The sequence below is a fragment of the Nematolebias whitei genome, chromosome 7 (genome assembly GCF_014905685.2).
Source record: "Nematolebias whitei isolate Nwh7 chromosome 7, NemWhi1, whole genome shotgun sequence".
NCBI classification, from domain to species: domain Eukaryota; kingdom Metazoa; phylum Chordata; class Actinopteri; order Cyprinodontiformes; family Rivulidae; genus Nematolebias; species Nematolebias whitei.
The window spans coordinates 43996575-44012636 of NC_056504.1; the positions used below are offsets into that span (position 1 = coordinate 43996575).

At 39.9% G+C, this 16062-nt stretch overlaps 3 protein-coding genes across 3 annotated transcripts in view; all 3 read right to left on the bottom strand.

Annotated features, from left to right (window-relative positions):
- rassf5 (Ras association domain family member 5) overlaps window positions 1-2311 on the bottom strand; it is a 37173-nt gene extending 34862 nt beyond the window's left edge. The window contains exon 1 of the mRNA XM_037678924.1: window positions 1537-2311. Coding sequence (XP_037534852.1) covers window positions 1537-2311 — 775 coding nt within the window. The remainder of the gene's footprint in view (window positions 1-1536) is intronic.
- The window catches only part of LOC119411943 (serine/threonine-protein phosphatase 6 regulatory ankyrin repeat subunit C-like), a 1101338-nt gene that overhangs the window by 615017 nt on the left and 470259 nt on the right, over window positions 1-16062 (bottom strand). The gene's annotated exons all lie outside the window — the stretch shown is intronic.
- Window positions 5590-16062, bottom strand: part of ikbke (inhibitor of nuclear factor kappa B kinase subunit epsilon) — a 17501-nt gene continuing 7028 nt past the window's right edge. Inside the window, exons 7-20 of the mRNA XM_037678916.1 lie at window positions 15669-15848; window positions 14595-14791; window positions 13082-13140; window positions 12895-12986; window positions 12702-12803; window positions 12422-12479; window positions 9735-9847; window positions 9580-9656; window positions 9295-9334; window positions 9112-9213; window positions 6248-6344; window positions 5989-6080; window positions 5755-5826; window positions 5590-5667 (exon numbers count right to left, since the gene is read on the bottom strand). Of these exons, the coding sequence (XP_037534844.1) occupies window positions 5604-5667; window positions 5755-5826; window positions 5989-6080; window positions 6248-6344; window positions 9112-9213; window positions 9295-9334; window positions 9580-9656; window positions 9735-9847; window positions 12422-12479; window positions 12702-12803; window positions 12895-12986; window positions 13082-13140; window positions 14595-14791; window positions 15669-15848 (1345 nt within the window). The 3' untranslated portion in view covers window positions 5590-5603. The remainder of the gene's footprint in view (window positions 5668-5754; window positions 5827-5988; window positions 6081-6247; window positions 6345-9111; window positions 9214-9294; window positions 9335-9579; window positions 9657-9734; window positions 9848-12421; window positions 12480-12701; window positions 12804-12894; window positions 12987-13081; window positions 13141-14594; window positions 14792-15668; window positions 15849-16062) is intronic.

Genomic DNA, 16062 nt, shown 5'->3' on the forward strand with positions numbered 1-16062 from the left:
TAAGCACAGTACTAACGTTGTACTTTGGTTTCTAAGCACAGTATTAACGGTGTACTTTGGTTCCTAAGCACAGTATTAACGGTGTACTTTGGTTCCTAAGCACAGTACTAATGGTGTACTTTGGTTTCTAAGCACAGTACTAACCAGTGTACTTTAGTTTCTAAGCACAGTACTAACCAGTGTACTTTAGTTTCTAAGCACAGTACTAACAGGTGTACTTTGGTTTCTAAGCACAGTACTAACAGGTGTTCTTTGGTTTCTAAGCACAGTACTAATGGTGTACTTTGGTTTCTAAGCACAGTACTAACTGGTGTACTTTGGTTTCTAAGCTCAGTACTAACAGGTGTACTTTGGTTTCTAAGCACAGTACTAACCAGTGTACTTTGGTTTCTAAGCACAATACTAACTGGTGTACACAGTACTAACCTGTGTACTTTGGTTTCTATGCACAGTACTAACAGGTGTACTTTGGTTTCTAGGCACAGTACTAACGGTGTACTTTGGTTTCTAAGCACAATACTAACTGGTGTACACAGTACTAACCTGTGTACTTTGGTTTCTAAGCACAGTAAAAAATGTAGACTACACCACTGGTTTTACCTCACAAGCGAGTGTCACCCAGCTCAACCTTGGAATCAAACTACTTGTAGTTTGTCTCCACTTAAACAGCTGAGTGACATTAAAAAGACGATTGAGTGATTCTTCTGCTTCTCACTGGTCTTGGGCTTCTTCTGTCCTTTTCTTTTCCTTCCTCCTGCTTCATTCATCACTTTTGCCTCTCCTGTGTTTATCCCACGCCGCCCTGCAGCCACAGCCTCCCCATGATGGAGCGTTGCTGACACAATGCTAACTCAGCACTAACACACACACATGCACAGAGAAGCAAATGCTCCAATCTTCAGGTTAAGCCAGTGTGTGTGTGTGTGTGTGTGTGTGTGTATGACAACATGGTTGGGTTAAACCCATAAACAGACAAGTGCAGGTGGGAGGAATGTGTGAAATGACTAATGAATCCAGGGTTTTCCCTTGATCAGAGTGGGCTTTTAGGGGCTTTAAAGGAGCACCTGCTTGTTCAACTGACAGGGATTTCCTGCCCCTTGAGAAAATAAAAGCTCAATTAAATAAATCTGTGTTCAGTCACTGCTGGTTAAAATCTTTTAGAAGGCGCAGGCTTTTTGCAATCAATTAAAAATAGTGTTTGTTCACAGACTGAGTTCATTTGGAAAGCCCACTTTTTTCCCCCAATAATTTAATTTAAGCTCCCTGCAGCTTTAAATACATTTTATTCAATTCCTCTCATCTTTCCTACTTTATTTGGGGGGGTCACTCTGGGGGGCAGAGCTGGAAGAGCATGATAAAGGGTTTACATAAAAGGATTTGGACTCGTCTGTGGAGATGTCCTTCAGAAGCACCGTTTCTGTGCACAAGGACCCTGCAGGGTGTCCTTCAGAGACATTAACAGGAACATGTCAGTAATTAATCTGAATCCTGCTCAGATTATCCTCATGCATGCTCAGATTACTTCCAATCACTTACTTTGGCACTTGACAACCTGCGCGGAGATCTCCCGGCTGCACACGTCGCACCAGTCCTGGTTCACGGGCTGGGTTTCGAACCTGTGTCCCTCGCCTCTCTCCGTCCTCACCCGAGGGTCCATCTCCTGCGGGAAGATGGACCAGGCCTCGATGCGGTGCGGTTCGGTGCGGGCCAGCTTCACCACCCCGGTCCGGCCCTGCGTGAGCCGCTCCAGCGGCAGACCTCCGCACTCCCCCGGGGAGGAGGCGCTCTGAGGGCCGGCGCCTCCGTTCCGAGAGCCGCGTCTCCCGAGCCGTGAGTCCCGGTGCCGGTGGGATCTCCTACGACCGTCGGTCGGTCCGCTCGGCATGGCACCGAGCCCGGACTCCTTCAGCGAGCCCCCCCGCCGACTCCCCGTGTTTTGGTTTGCCTCCCGGTTGATGCCGAGGCGCCCGGCTCGACCCTGCGGTGACCCGGCGACACCGCCGCCGCCCTGCTGTGTCGGGCTACGTGGCGCATCAGAACCGGCGGCCCGGACACCGCATCCTTCCCCGGGCATCCTCCCTCCTCCGACCGCCGCTCCTCCAGCTGGTTCCGGAGGAGGTCGTGACTCCTCAGCGGCAGTGACCGAGCCGAAGTCCTCGCAGCTCCTCGCGAACATCATCTTCTCCCAGGACGACTTCCTCGGCAGGCTGATCTTCGCCTTGGTGCCCGACAGTTTGAAGAGCAGCATCGGCGGTTCCGAGTCCAGCCTGTGCGGACCCGGCTGCTGGCCCACCACGCTCACAGACGCCATTGTAGTGTCCCTCTTAACGCGTGTGTGCGCGGCAGCTCGGAGTGTGTGGCTGTTTTCTTGTTTTTTTTTTAGTCCGTGCCTCGAATATAAACTCCGCTCCCGCCAGTGACAAACGTGTAGTGACGTCACGGATCAACGGCTTTAAATGCCGCGAGCGCGCTCCCGACGCTGCGCGCGCTCAGACTGATAGCGTGAATCGTTGTCAAGACTAAAGATATACTGTAGCTCTTTTAATAAGACAACTAAATACTAATTAAATAAGGAAAAGTGAGCACCATAAACCAGTCTCTGATCAGAGGATAGTAAAAAGCACGACCAACATTTTTAAAGAGTTATATTAGGGATGCACAATGTTAGATTTTTGGCAGATATCCGATATCTTTTTTCCTAAACCTACTTACAGGTGGAATTAAAATTTTCTGCCGAATGCAGATGCCAAAAAGGGGGTTGAAAATGATTCAACTTGGATTATGTTTAATGTCAAATTTATTCACATAATAACACGTGAACAGTGCAAATTTGTAAATTTTCACAAATCTAGACTCAACCTGTTCACAAGCGACAAGTGAAAAGCGCATAGTGCATTAATAGACTTGACAGTTTCTTAAATTAAAAATTAACTCAAAACAGAAGCCTATCGAAGAGTTATTTTGATGTACGATATTTAACTTTATCGCTAATATCGGCCAATACCGATAATATCGTGCATCCCTAGTTAATATAGATTATAGATTTATATTAGATTATAAAAACTAAAAATTGTATAAATTCTGTAGGGGTTATTTTTAATCGGATGCCTTTCATGATGCAACTTGGGCTCAAACCAGCAGCCTCAGGAGGACTGCAGCACTTGACCACTGAGCTACTGCCGGCGAAGAATGGCGACTACGAATCCAAAATAAAACAACGGACAAAAACCGAACAAATATGCTTAAGCAGATTTAAAAAAATAACTATTTTTAAGGAATTTAAAATATCTCATTGTATGTCTATGGGGAAAATATTTGCAAATATCCTGAAATATTTAAAAAAAGTACTTAACAAAAACCAAAAAGTCATAGCACAGATCTGAATTATCTAAACGTTTTGATGAATGGCTAAAATAAGAAAAAGTACATAAATCCATCCACACTCCTGGAAATTTTAAAAATAGTAGCTAAACATTTTTACAATGTACCAGTTTGTGCCCATATATCAACTATATATTTACTTTAAAACCCTTATGCATTGAATATTACTTTAGAGTAATGTAAATAAATCAATAAATGCCTGAAGCATTACAATGTCACCTTTGTTTGTGTGGAATACAGAAAGATACTGAAGTTCCCACCTTAGCCAAAAGCGCGTCATGTGAGCAGCTAAAACCCACAGAAAACCACAGCCGAGCGGAACTCCACCCCAACTGAGAAAGTTCAAACTCTGCTCCACTGAGAGAAAAGCTTTCAGTTTTATTTTCTGCCCTCTTTTGAGTCACATCTATGCACTAGAGTCAGAATCTTACAAATCTTAAATAACGTTGAAAACAATAATTAAAAAATATAAAAGAATGAAACACTGAAATAATGATTCACCCTAGAACTTGTTTCTTGTGTACTGTTATTAAAAACAAACAACAAAGCCTTGGATTTCCCCCACAGCGTTAACCACACTCAGTTTCCCATTTTTTTTAAACGGCACTTTGGTGTACTGTCACTGAAGTGGGTTTGTCAGAATTAAATGTAGACTGTAGGGTTTCCCTTACTGTGGTTGTTCTCTGGAATCCCAAAAATAAATACAGTCAAAACAAAAATGATACAAATATGGCTTCAAACGTTTAATCATAAATAAATCTCTAACAGAAGGAGCTACTCGAGCAAAGGCCAGTCTTTAACACAAACATCCAGAAACTTCGATCGGACTCTGTTCAGGCTTTCAGATAAACGTCTTGGGAGTTTACTGACAGAATTTACACTTTACCCTCTGTGTGATTGCATCCATCTCACAAAACCATTTGACATCTTTAAAAAAAATCAGTTTATCTTGTGACCAACAGTTGCGATGATGCGCAAAGATGATTAGAAATCAGAGTTTTCTAAAAAAATCACCAAGAGGTAGGCCTGTCACGATAACAAATTTTGCTGGGCGATTAATTGTCTCAGAAATTATTGCGATAAACGATAATATTGTTTGAAATTTAACAATAATTAATTGTCAAATTTTAGAAGAAATGTTGATTTGTTTGGAGTGTAGTACCTTTTTTGACCACTTGATGGCAGTATAAGACTGTTTGAACCAAAGGATGGATAGATGAGCAGCGTGTCTCTTTAAGAAAAATGGGAGGGAGGGCTCTTGACGTGACATGGGCTGACATGGTGGCTGCTCTGTGATTTGAGCTCTTTAGCATAGCATTTTTGACACAAAGCCTTTAATAAAAAAATCAGTAAACAAGTTCTCAGCTTCTTTTTGCAGAGAAAAACACCTTTTTTTTTTACAAAGGCATGGGTTTCAACCGTGAATTTTGGATTTTTGAAAAGACGGAGGTTTATTTCCGAGGTCGGCCTGTTAGCTTAGCTCGTAGCTTAGCTGCTTTTAACGATCCAAAAATGTGATTTTGGATCGTTAAAACAGATTATAAAGAGAATGGGGGAAGGGGGGGGGGTGTCAGTGAAGAGCACCAAAGTTGAGCCTTTTGTCGTCCAGTGTCTTCAGTAGAAAGAGAGAGATATGAAGAAACGATAAAGCCGGTAAACGAAAATGAGGTTGATAATTTTCATTCATCATGCGATTAATTGATTTATTACAGGCCTACTAAGAGGAACAGAAAAAGAAAAAAAGGTTCTTTGGTGAAACAGCATTCATAATGAGATCAGAATCAGATTTTTTTTTTTAAACCACAGAAATACTAGCAACGTAGTATGGTTAAATTCTCAAGAGCTTCTGAAGTGGAAGAAATGCAACCAGTGAAACAGTCCAGCAGCTGACTGGGCATTCACTGTTTCATCCAGTCTAAAACCACGGCAGCCCTATTAAAAATACAGTAACTCGAAAGGCTTTAACGAGTTTTGTATTGAACTGCCGTACTCAGTCAGCAGCACACTAACACCCACACTAAAAGTCCATCTGTGGCCTATCCCACATGTTTCTGTGGATCAAGTCTTTAACTTGAGTTCACATTGTGATTGGTTTAAACTGCTACATCTTGGCCACACACAGCACATCCATCCATATAGAAAAAAAATGTTCAGAAGTGTTTATGTGCGGCTGTTAAAATGGTCCGACAGGAACTGAACACGATCTTGGTGCGTCGTCGTCGTCACAGAGTGCAGGGTCTGTCTGGACTCGGCTCCAGAGCTGCTGCGGGGTTCACTGCGCCGAGGCTGCAGGATCAGAGAAACACAGTGAACGCCGCGCTGTAGAACGGTTTGAATGAGATTTACTGACAGGAAGCTGTTCGCTCAACTGACCTTTCAATAATGCTGTTGTTGCACTGCAGCTCTCGCACCAAAAGCTCCATTTCCTCCCTTAAATGGTGCATCCTAAAATAAAGCAACTTGCTCATTTATCCTTATAGTGGCATTGCAATGAAAGTCCTCCATTAAAGAAAAACTAACATTTCAGGCATAACCAGTTATTACTTTGGTCAACCATTAAGGCACACTTCACCCTCCTGATGTGACAAAACAAGAACAAACAGACACCTGGAGACCATCGGCTTCTTGTCGTTTGGTACGACTCCCGGCTGATGTTCAGCTCTCTCAAACTGCAGAGTGTGGAGGAGCCTGTCCATAGCCTGAGGTGGGCAGACAACACTTTACAACTCTCATATCAGACAAACAAATCCAAAACAATGGAAAATAAAGCTGTAGGGTTGTTTGAAAACATTTTAAACAAAGAATATTTGGACCTAGTTAAAAACATATTAAAAATATCACTAAAATTAAAAAAGAATGCAGTTACTTTATTCTGGTGCTGCTCAGTCATTTCCAAGTCTGCCAACAAGCCCCTGGAGAAAGAACCAAAGTCCTGTAGTTGGGCCTGCATCTCCAGGATAACACTTGAATCAGAGAAGCACAACCTGGAAGTTACAGCACCTATATACCAGTCTACAACCAAAACCATCAAACTGACCAAGGTTTGTGAAAGGAGCTTCATTTAAATACCGAACAAGGTTTTATTTTCTGTTAAATGTGTTTTCAAGTAACTCAGACAAGTTGTAGGAGAGACTAAAAAGATCCTCCCCCCATACAGGTGAAGATAAAACATCAAACCCATGTGCTGCTTTCATGGATATTGTATCCACTCACAAGTGCTAGCAGAGCAGCTACATCACTACAGTCACTCTCGTGTGATGTCAACATCACTCTTTATTATTAGTACTCACTGTCAGCCTCCAACAAAAAGTGTTTTCCCCCCTTGTACGTACCAGGAACAGCCTCTGACTCATGGTGACAATTCACAGCCAATAACAGAAAATTCAACATGAATGTCAAACCAAAACCTGAACAGGACATTAACAAGAACAACCCATTTCCACACTCACAAACATCGTAAACACAAACATCGTAAACACAAACATCGTAAACACTCACAAACATCGTAAACACAAACATCGTAAACACTCACAAACAATGTGAACACTCAAAAACATTGCGCACTTACAGTGGTGCTTAAATGTTTGTGATGCCTTTATAATTTTCTATATTTCTGCATAAATATAATCTAATCTTCAGATTTTCACAAAAGTCCTAAAAGAGAACCCAGTTAAACAAAAGAGACAAAAATATTATACTTTGTCATTTAGCTATTGAGGAAAATGATCCAATATTACATATTTGTGAGTAGTAAAAATACGTGAACCTTTGCTTTCAGTATCTGGTGTATCAACTAAATATTTCTGGTAACTGTTGATCAGTCCTCCACACCAGCTTGGAGGAATTTTAGTCCATTCCTCTGTACAGAACAGCTTCAAATCTGGATGTTGGTGGTTTCCTCACATTAACTGCAGCTTCAGGTCCTTCCACAACATCTGGATTGGATTAAGGTCAGGTCTTTGACTTGACCTTTACAAAACATGAACTTTATTCTTCTTGGCCCATTCTTTAGTAGAACCACTTGTGTGCTGAGGGTCATTGTCTCGCTGCATGACCCACCTTCTCCTGAGATTCAGTTCATGGACACATGTTCTGACATTTTCCTTTAGAATTATGATATAATTCAGAATTCATTGTTCCACCAATGATGGCAAGCCGTCCTGGCCCAGATGCAGCAAAATAGGCCCAAACCATGATACTACCTCCACCATGTTTCACAGATGGGATAAGGAATGCAGTTTTCCTTTCTCCAAACATAACTCTTTTCATTTAAACCAAAAAAGTTCTATTTTGGTCTCATCTGTCCACAGAACAACAGTCTTCTGTCTTGTCCACGTGATCTTTAGCAAACTAGTCGAGCAGCCACGTTCTTTTTGGAGAGCCTTCCATGACACCATTGTTGTTCATTGTTCTCTTGACTGTGGACTCATGAACATCAACAATAATGTGAGAGAGGACTTCCATTGCTTAGGAGTTACCCTGAGGTCCTTTGTGACCTCGCAGACTGTTCCACACCTTGTTCTTGGAGTGATCTTTGTTGGTCCACCACTCCTGGGGAGGGTAACGATGCTCTTGAATTTCCTCCATTTGTCCAAATCTGACTGTGGATTTGTGGAGTCCAAACTTTGTAGAGATGGTTTTGTAACCTTTTTCATCCTGATGAGCATCAACAACTCTTTTCCTGAGCTCCTCAGAAATTTCCTTTGTTCCTGCCATGATCCACTTCCACAAACATGTTGTGAAGATCAGACTTTGATAGATCCTGTTCTTTAAATCAAACAGGCCCACTCACACCTGATCATCATCCCATTGATTGAAAACACCTGATTCTAATTTAATCTTTAATTTAACTGCTAATCCTAGAGGTTCACATACTTTTACCACTCACAAATATGTAATATTGGATCATTTTCCTCAATAAATAAATGACCCAAGTATTATATCTTGTCTTGTTTGTTTAACTGGGTTCACTTAATCTACTTAATCTGATGATGCTTTATATTTATGTAGAAATACAGAAACTTCTAAAGGCTTCACCAACATCCAAGCACCACTGTAAGTGCCACAAACCTACCCAGCATTCTTTGCAACTCACACCGTCTCTCTGGTACACTAAAATATTGTACAAAGGTAAAACTACTGTCGTTTCACATTTGTACACATCTCACAATAGTTTGAAAGGTACAGATATTTAGGATAAACTACAAACACCTGAAGATGACTCTCTCACAGAGAGAACTTTGTGAGTTTGGGGTGAAAAATAGTTAAAGTTAAAAAGACACACAAATCATTGCTTTAATCTGAGACCTACAAATATTTGTCTTTTTGTGTTCATTTTGTTCAAAGTGAGATTTTAGATAGAAAAGTCTCAGGGCGGTCAGGGTTGTGGTGTGGTGGGGCCTGTCAGCGAGAACGGGATCAAAAGTAAAAGGTTAGTATAGTTTGGATTTCAAAAGACACCCGTCTCACAAGACGAGACAGGGCGGGGCTTCAACAATATTTAAACCAGAAAAATGGTTTTGCCACAAACTTCTCATTAAAGTTGTGTGACCATTTATTGCTGACATCAACTCCTCTTCACAAGGGGCCAAAATTATAAACTTAAATTCAGGCAGACGCTCTGAACGGTGTCTGTAACGTCAGTTATTTTTAGCCCGGTCAAAAAAAAAAAACACACACCGATTTTTCAAATCTTTTAAAACGGTTTACAACTTAAGAGCCTATTCTGACCTGCTCCATGTCCTTGTTGAAGCCAAGAGCTCTTTATATCTCTGCACACATTCTTCTCTGAAGAGGGACTTTACTCGCTTAATGTGGGAGGACAGGTGGATTCTGGGAAGGAGAAGCAACAGATTACACAGGACTTCAGATGTTTGGACACCAGCTGTGTAGAAAATCCAGAAAAAAGCTCACTTTTCAAACTTGTGGATTTGCTCATCATTATAGGGCAGCTCTGCAATAAAAAGAAGTTAATAAAGTAGTTATAACTGATAATTAAAATGTAAATTTATATTAAGACAGACAAAGTTGCAGTTACGTAAAACACGTAGGATAAAAAGCTTTGACTTGCAAATTTCTACATCCAAATTTCAGGAGGGTTTTAAGAATTAAAACAGCAAAAACGTGCTTATAGCTACGTATCTAAAATAAAAACTGTGCCTGCCAAAACATGTTGTATAATGAGGAAAGTTTCCATACTTCCAGTCAGTCTGTCTTTTCGGTATTGCTGATGGATCGCTGTGATCTTCTGAAGCAGGATCTCCATCCTCTGACAGCTGTGGGGGGGAAACAAGGCAAATATTCAACATGAAATAACTCACTGTCCTCCCTGAACGCCTGCCCTCCCACAATACCTCTTGTCATGGGCCAGAGTCTCAGCTAGCTTGGCCTGTTCGATCTGCAGACGCTCCAGTCGGTTCTGAAACTCCTGGATTCCAACAGCGTACACAGGCAGGTTCTGATGAACCTGAAAACCCAGCAGAAAATGATGATGATATATTAAAATACATATTATAGAACTATTATCATTTACACGCCTCCATTTTCTCTTTCTTTAGTTGACTATATTTGTCCATTTCCTGTTTCTCATAATATTAAAATATTCTTGCTAAACCATTCAATGTTATTTCAAGTGCGATGTTTTGCTTCAATCTTGCAATAACATTGTGATAGGATCATAATGACATTTTATTTACGTTTTATTGTCTTTAGACTCCTTAGCACTCTTAAACCACTTTATTAACTCTCAAAGTTGGAGTTGGATCCCACTGTGGGCCATGAAACCCCAAGCTGGGGGTCTTTTGAAGATTTCCAGAAAGCTACAAATGATCGCTCATATGTTCGACATTAGTGTTCCAAAAGATGAAAAAGCATAAAATAAAAATCAAAAGCATACTCATATAAAGGATAAAACTAAAACTGTGGTTGTTGAGGCTGCTGTACTGAAGTCAGCAAGCTCTTGTTTAATTGGATTATTTGAAACATCTGTGCGCTTCAACCAGCGATGACTGGCGCTGAATGTCTCCACAACTTTTATTTTTGGAGTCGTGGAACTGAAAGGTAACACCGAGATAAAACACCTTAAAAATCTGGTAAGACTTTAACAAAATACTGTCTAATTGTCCTAAACATTTTTCCCTCACCTCCCTGTGAAAAGTAAGAAAATGAAGTAGCAAAGTGTTAGAAGGAGTTTCGAATGAGTCCATGTATGCTGCAGTAAGCTGTGATGAGAGTATGCAGTAGTGAAACAAAAGAGGTTTCAAAATGTATTACAATAAGTACTTTAAGTGCATAAGCTAATGCGTTATTAAACAGATGTTTAACTCTTATTATAGTACAGTATTAAAATGTAAAATATCACCTTTTGAAAAAGGATTATTTGTAATAACCGAAACATAATTTTGTTTTTATCAAAGATAGCTTCCAGTGCTAAAGGAAATAATAAATGAAGCGCTGAAGCTTTTTAGAGAACATGAGCCCCTCTTCTCAAAGTTCCTACTTAAATACTTTAAAGTTATTTCACCGAGTTAAACTTTTGTAGGACTAATTAACTGGGCTCAGTCTATTCTTAAGGACTCAAGTAAACAATTTTCACAAGTTGCTTTCAGAACCTGCATTTGGAATAAAGGTTGTCTACTTTGTCACTGAGGCTACATAAATATATCTGTGCAGGTTAGAGCTTTTATTACTTTTTTGTTTTTCTTTTACGATATATACTGTATTTTCTAATGTCAAGTCACTCATCATGAAAAAAAAAAAAAATAAAAAAAAATATATATATATATATATATATATATATATATATATATATAAGTCACTTCAGTGTATAAGTTGCATTTATTATGCATCACTGCTGATCCGTCGTGTTTATTATGCGCTGCTGATCCCCGGGAAACGTGGGCCGGTGTCGTGCCAAAACTCGATTGGCGGCTGCACGCATGGGAGGACTTGCTGTTGCAGTTCTTCAAAACTTAACAAGATTAAAACTTAAAAACAATTATTTGTTTGCTCTACGTTATAGCAAAGGTGTGTCTTTATGCCTCTAGCGGCTGCAAATGGTAATAGTTACTCTGGTTCACGTCAGTTTGAATGAACATTTAAAGCATCAGTCAAAAATTGCGTTATGAATATGAAAAAAAACCTATATAAGTTGCTTTAGTGTATAAGTTGCAGGACTGGCAAATCTATGCAAAAAAAACTGTGACGTATACACCAGAAAATATGGTAATTGTAAAGATAACGGTACATAGCTGCAAGACAAAGAGTATTGTAATAATTTTAGAAAATAAACAATTAGAATAAAAAGCAGTCAGACCAAAAACTTAAATAAATAAGTAAGTAAGTATGATAAGTGCTGGTATACCAGTATAACAACCAGTACAGTACAAGTACATTTTTTATACTTTTGTTGGATGTAACTGGGACCCTGTGTACACAATTTCGTTCCACCTCATGTACCATGTGGTGCATATGACAAATAAAGAATCTTGAATCCTTGAAGTACGTACAGTAAGTCCATTAATGGTTTTTATTTCCTAGCCCTGAGGGTTAGTGGAAACTTTTAGTTTGAAGGGTTTTATTTTCATTCAGCCTTTACTTATACAGGTTAATCCAATTGAGTCTCAGGGACTCATTTAAAAGAGAGACCTGAAATTTGAGTTTCAGTTTTGGTATTGTCTTTAGTTTTCCAAGTAATTTTTCATATATTTACCGGTAAGTAAAACTCAAACTGTGTCCGGTTGTAATGCTGTATACTGTATCAGGGTTAAATGGGTAAAAGCAACTAAGAGTTCGAACAAAACTCCATAAAAAAATGTTATAATGAAAAAAAAAACATGTTAAAAACTTAAAGACACAACATCTGCTGTACATTGTTGTTTTGTTAATAGTTGTAATTTGTTCTAACAAGACAGAGATTGAATTGAAAGTAAAAAACATGGGGAAAATATTTCAACACAAATCCATGTTTTACTTTATTATTCAGTTCATAAAAGCGACATTGTGACGTTTGACAAAACTGTTGCTTCTGGACTGGACTTACCATCTGCAGCTTTTGACTATTATTCGCTGGCCCTGGACTTTCAGAGGAATAAGAGGCTCTATGAAACACAAGACATCAGTCATGAGACAAAAGCTTCACAGATGAGATTGTTATGATATCAGGAATATCAGTAATGTCAATGCGTGTCACTAAAAAGATGAAGATAGGAAAATATATTCTTTACAAACAGTTAAAGCTCAGTTAAATTCAGTTAAAGTTTCCACACATGTAGGATGAAACGTGATGTATCTCATTACCAAAGATGTGCAAATAAACTTACAGTTTATGAACCCTGTGTTGCGTAATGAGACAAGACTGTAACCTCGTGGTGATCATTGCAATACGATGCATGGCTTCTCTGCACTCCTGACGTAACATCATCCTGAGAGACATGACGGATGTAAAGGATGGGTGAGAAATAACCGGAGAGGTTTATACCTCACAAATGAGTACCATGCAAGTGTTTGTCTCACATGTAGCTGTAGTAACCCTGCAGCAGAAGCTCTCGGTGAGCGTGAAGCAACTGCACAATTCTCTTGTACTGATGGACCACTCCTACTGTCGCCTAAAAACAAAATGGAGGTTCACGAATGATGAACTTCAAGTTTATGAAACATTCAGTTCACATAAAAAACAAACAAAATATGAGCCAGAGCATACCTTGGAGAAACTGTAGTCTGCTACGACATCAAACCTGGTTGGAATGGGAGGAGTCTCTGCTGCACAGAAAAAAAGAAATCTTAAAGGAATATGAAATATTATCAATCTTTCCTAACTTGCCAACTTCATATTTGCATTTATAATACTCTGAATCACATTTATCAATCTCCTTCATCTATCTAGTATTTTACTTAGTTGTTTGACATGGGGTGTGTGTGTGTGTGTGTGTGTGTGTGTGGGGGGGGGGGGGGGTCAGGCAGCAGTACAGCGCTGGACTGGTTTTAGTCCTACTTAGCCAAGCGTGTCTGTGTCTGTCTTGGTTACCATGCGTCCTCCTCTGCTCGTCTTTTGTGTAGAGTTCCGCAGGGCTCAGTTTTAGGCCCCCTCCTCTTCACGCTGTACCTGCTCCCTCTTGGCTCTATTTTGAGCAAATATGGGTTCTTTGGCCCAGTATATCTGTCCAACTATTACAAACCTAGGGGTCAAAGTCGATGCAGTGCTAAAGTTAGAAAATCACATCAAAGCAGATGTTAAATCTTGTTGGGTTTTTTTTTTTCATTTGAGGCAGTTGGCTAAAGTAAAGCTGATTCTTTCTAAGCTGCATTTCGAAACAGTAGTTTATGTCTTTGTGACCACTCTGCTTGACTACTGTAACGCACTCTATAAAGGAATCAGTGATTTATGTATCTCTCAGCTTCAGAGGGTACAGAATGCTGCTGCATAGTTTTAACAGGCACATGAAAGTTTGACCACATTTCCCGTTTTAGCCTTTCTGCACTGGCTGCACGTACATTTTAGGATTAATTTTAAAATAATTTTATATGCTTTTAAAGCTCTTTGCCCTGCCCCATCTGTCTGAGTTGCCACCCTTTCAATCCCTCAGGTCATGTGATCAGCTGCTCTTGAGTGTGCCCAAGATAAAGTGTAAGCTCAGAGGAGATCGTGCTTTTGCTGTGGCAGCAACTAAACTGTGGAACAACCTTCCCTTGAACATCAGACTGGCCTCTTACCTGTCTGTTTTCAAATCCCTTCTTAAAACTCATCTCTTCTTCATGGCCTTTGACACCATCTGAAATGTTGACTTTTAATTATTTTAATTGTTCTTTATTGTCTGGTTGTATGATTGTTTTATTATGTGTACAGCACTTTGGTCCTGTGGGTGTTTAAAGTGCTCTATAAATAAAGCTGGTATGGTATGGCGGATGGCCGCTTGTCCTGAGCCTGGTTCTGCTGGAGGCTTCTTCCTTTTAAAAATGAGTTTTTCTTTCCACTGTTGCCATTGTGCTTGCTCAGGATGGAAGACTGCGACAAAGTGAAGATTCGAGTCTGCTGGCTTCCTTAGATAGAGAACTTTACTAATTGGCTTTTCTATATGTGTGTACGTTCCTGTAAAGTGCCCTGAGACAACTTTGTTGTGATATGGCACTATATAAATAAACTGAATTGAATTGTACGGCATGGTATCTTCAAAATTAATGTTCACAGTAAAGATCATTGTCTCTGTTTGTCTTACGTTCTCTGAAGGGCAGGCCAATGTTGGATGCAGGAGCGTAGCTGAGCAGAATGAGAGGCTGAGAACAGGAAGTAGATGGAAGGTTGACCACCTTCATGTTGCCCTCCAGGGGCAGGTCGTGACCCAGGTACATGAGGCGCTGATGTTGCATCCCAACACCAGTCTGAGACGCCACGTCCTCCTTGAACACCGACACACTGGGTGAGAGGGAAGGCATTTTAAAGAGAAACACAATGTACACAATTTGAAAAGTGTATTCTGTGTTTAGCAGCAGCAGTAGTACATTTTGACAAGATTGTTGTTTAGTAAAATAAATAAATATGATCTAAATAATAATTTATCACAAACATGTTCAATAAAATTACGTAAATGCCAGACTTCCCATATTTATCGCCTTCTGTTAAATGACTTGGTTATATTAAAATAAGCTACATTCTGCAGTTCATAGTTCCTCATTTCTACAATCTGTGGGTTTTGATTTAATTTTTATCTTATGGTTTGTTTCGATGTTTGGTGTTTTTGTGTCTGCTGTTCATTCTGGGGCTCGTTTTTATGTTTTTTTGTTGAACCTCGAGCTTTGTGTGCCTTCTTAATAAAGTGCAGGCATGTGGTGCAAACTATTTTATCCCTTATTAAAAGTGCATCATAAATTTTTACTAGGTCCACAAAAGTAGCACTGGTATGAACTTTATGTTGAAAATCCTTTGTTGCTCACAACAAACTACACTGTCAGCACCAGTATCCATTCTGCTTCCAGTAACAGGAAGAAAAGCTGGCAGCGTCATTGTGATAGAAAAATATTTTAGTTAAAAAGATTTAATCTGTTAAAGTTTGGACAGTTTTTGCATGTTTTTTTTTTTTTTTTACATTTGCTGATCATAATGAATTGTGTAAAGATTTTCCAAAACTAAAATGAGTTGCTAAATTAGTTTCTAAATTAATTATTTAAACGCCAGATGTAAAACAATTGTGTGGTTTCTGACAAACTGAAACATCTGGATGACACGTTAGACATTTGATAAGATGAGTTTGGTCAGAAAGTGTGTGTGGGACGACAGGCCCGAGAGGACGTACGTCTTGTAGTGCTGAATGTAAATACATTGTGCCATGGCGTGCTGCAGAGAGAAGAGATGGACTGGCTGCCGCTGCAAGATATCTGTTGTGGCTGTGAAGAACTGGTCAAAGCCCCAACACCGCTCCTGGTCAGCCTCCATTATGCCTGCGAGTACTGGAACCAGCAGCACTTTCAGACCCCTACAACCAGAGAGACACAGAGAACGACAGAAAAAAGAACAAGCAATAGGTGAAGAAAAGGTTAAAGTACTACTCAAAAGCATATCTTTGATATTGATTTGATTTTGAAATACTTACCAGTAATGTACTTTTCAGTCTATAAGCCGCTACTTTTGTCACAGGCTTAGAACCCCGCGGTTTATACGATGCTGCGGCTAATTTCTGGGATTTTCTT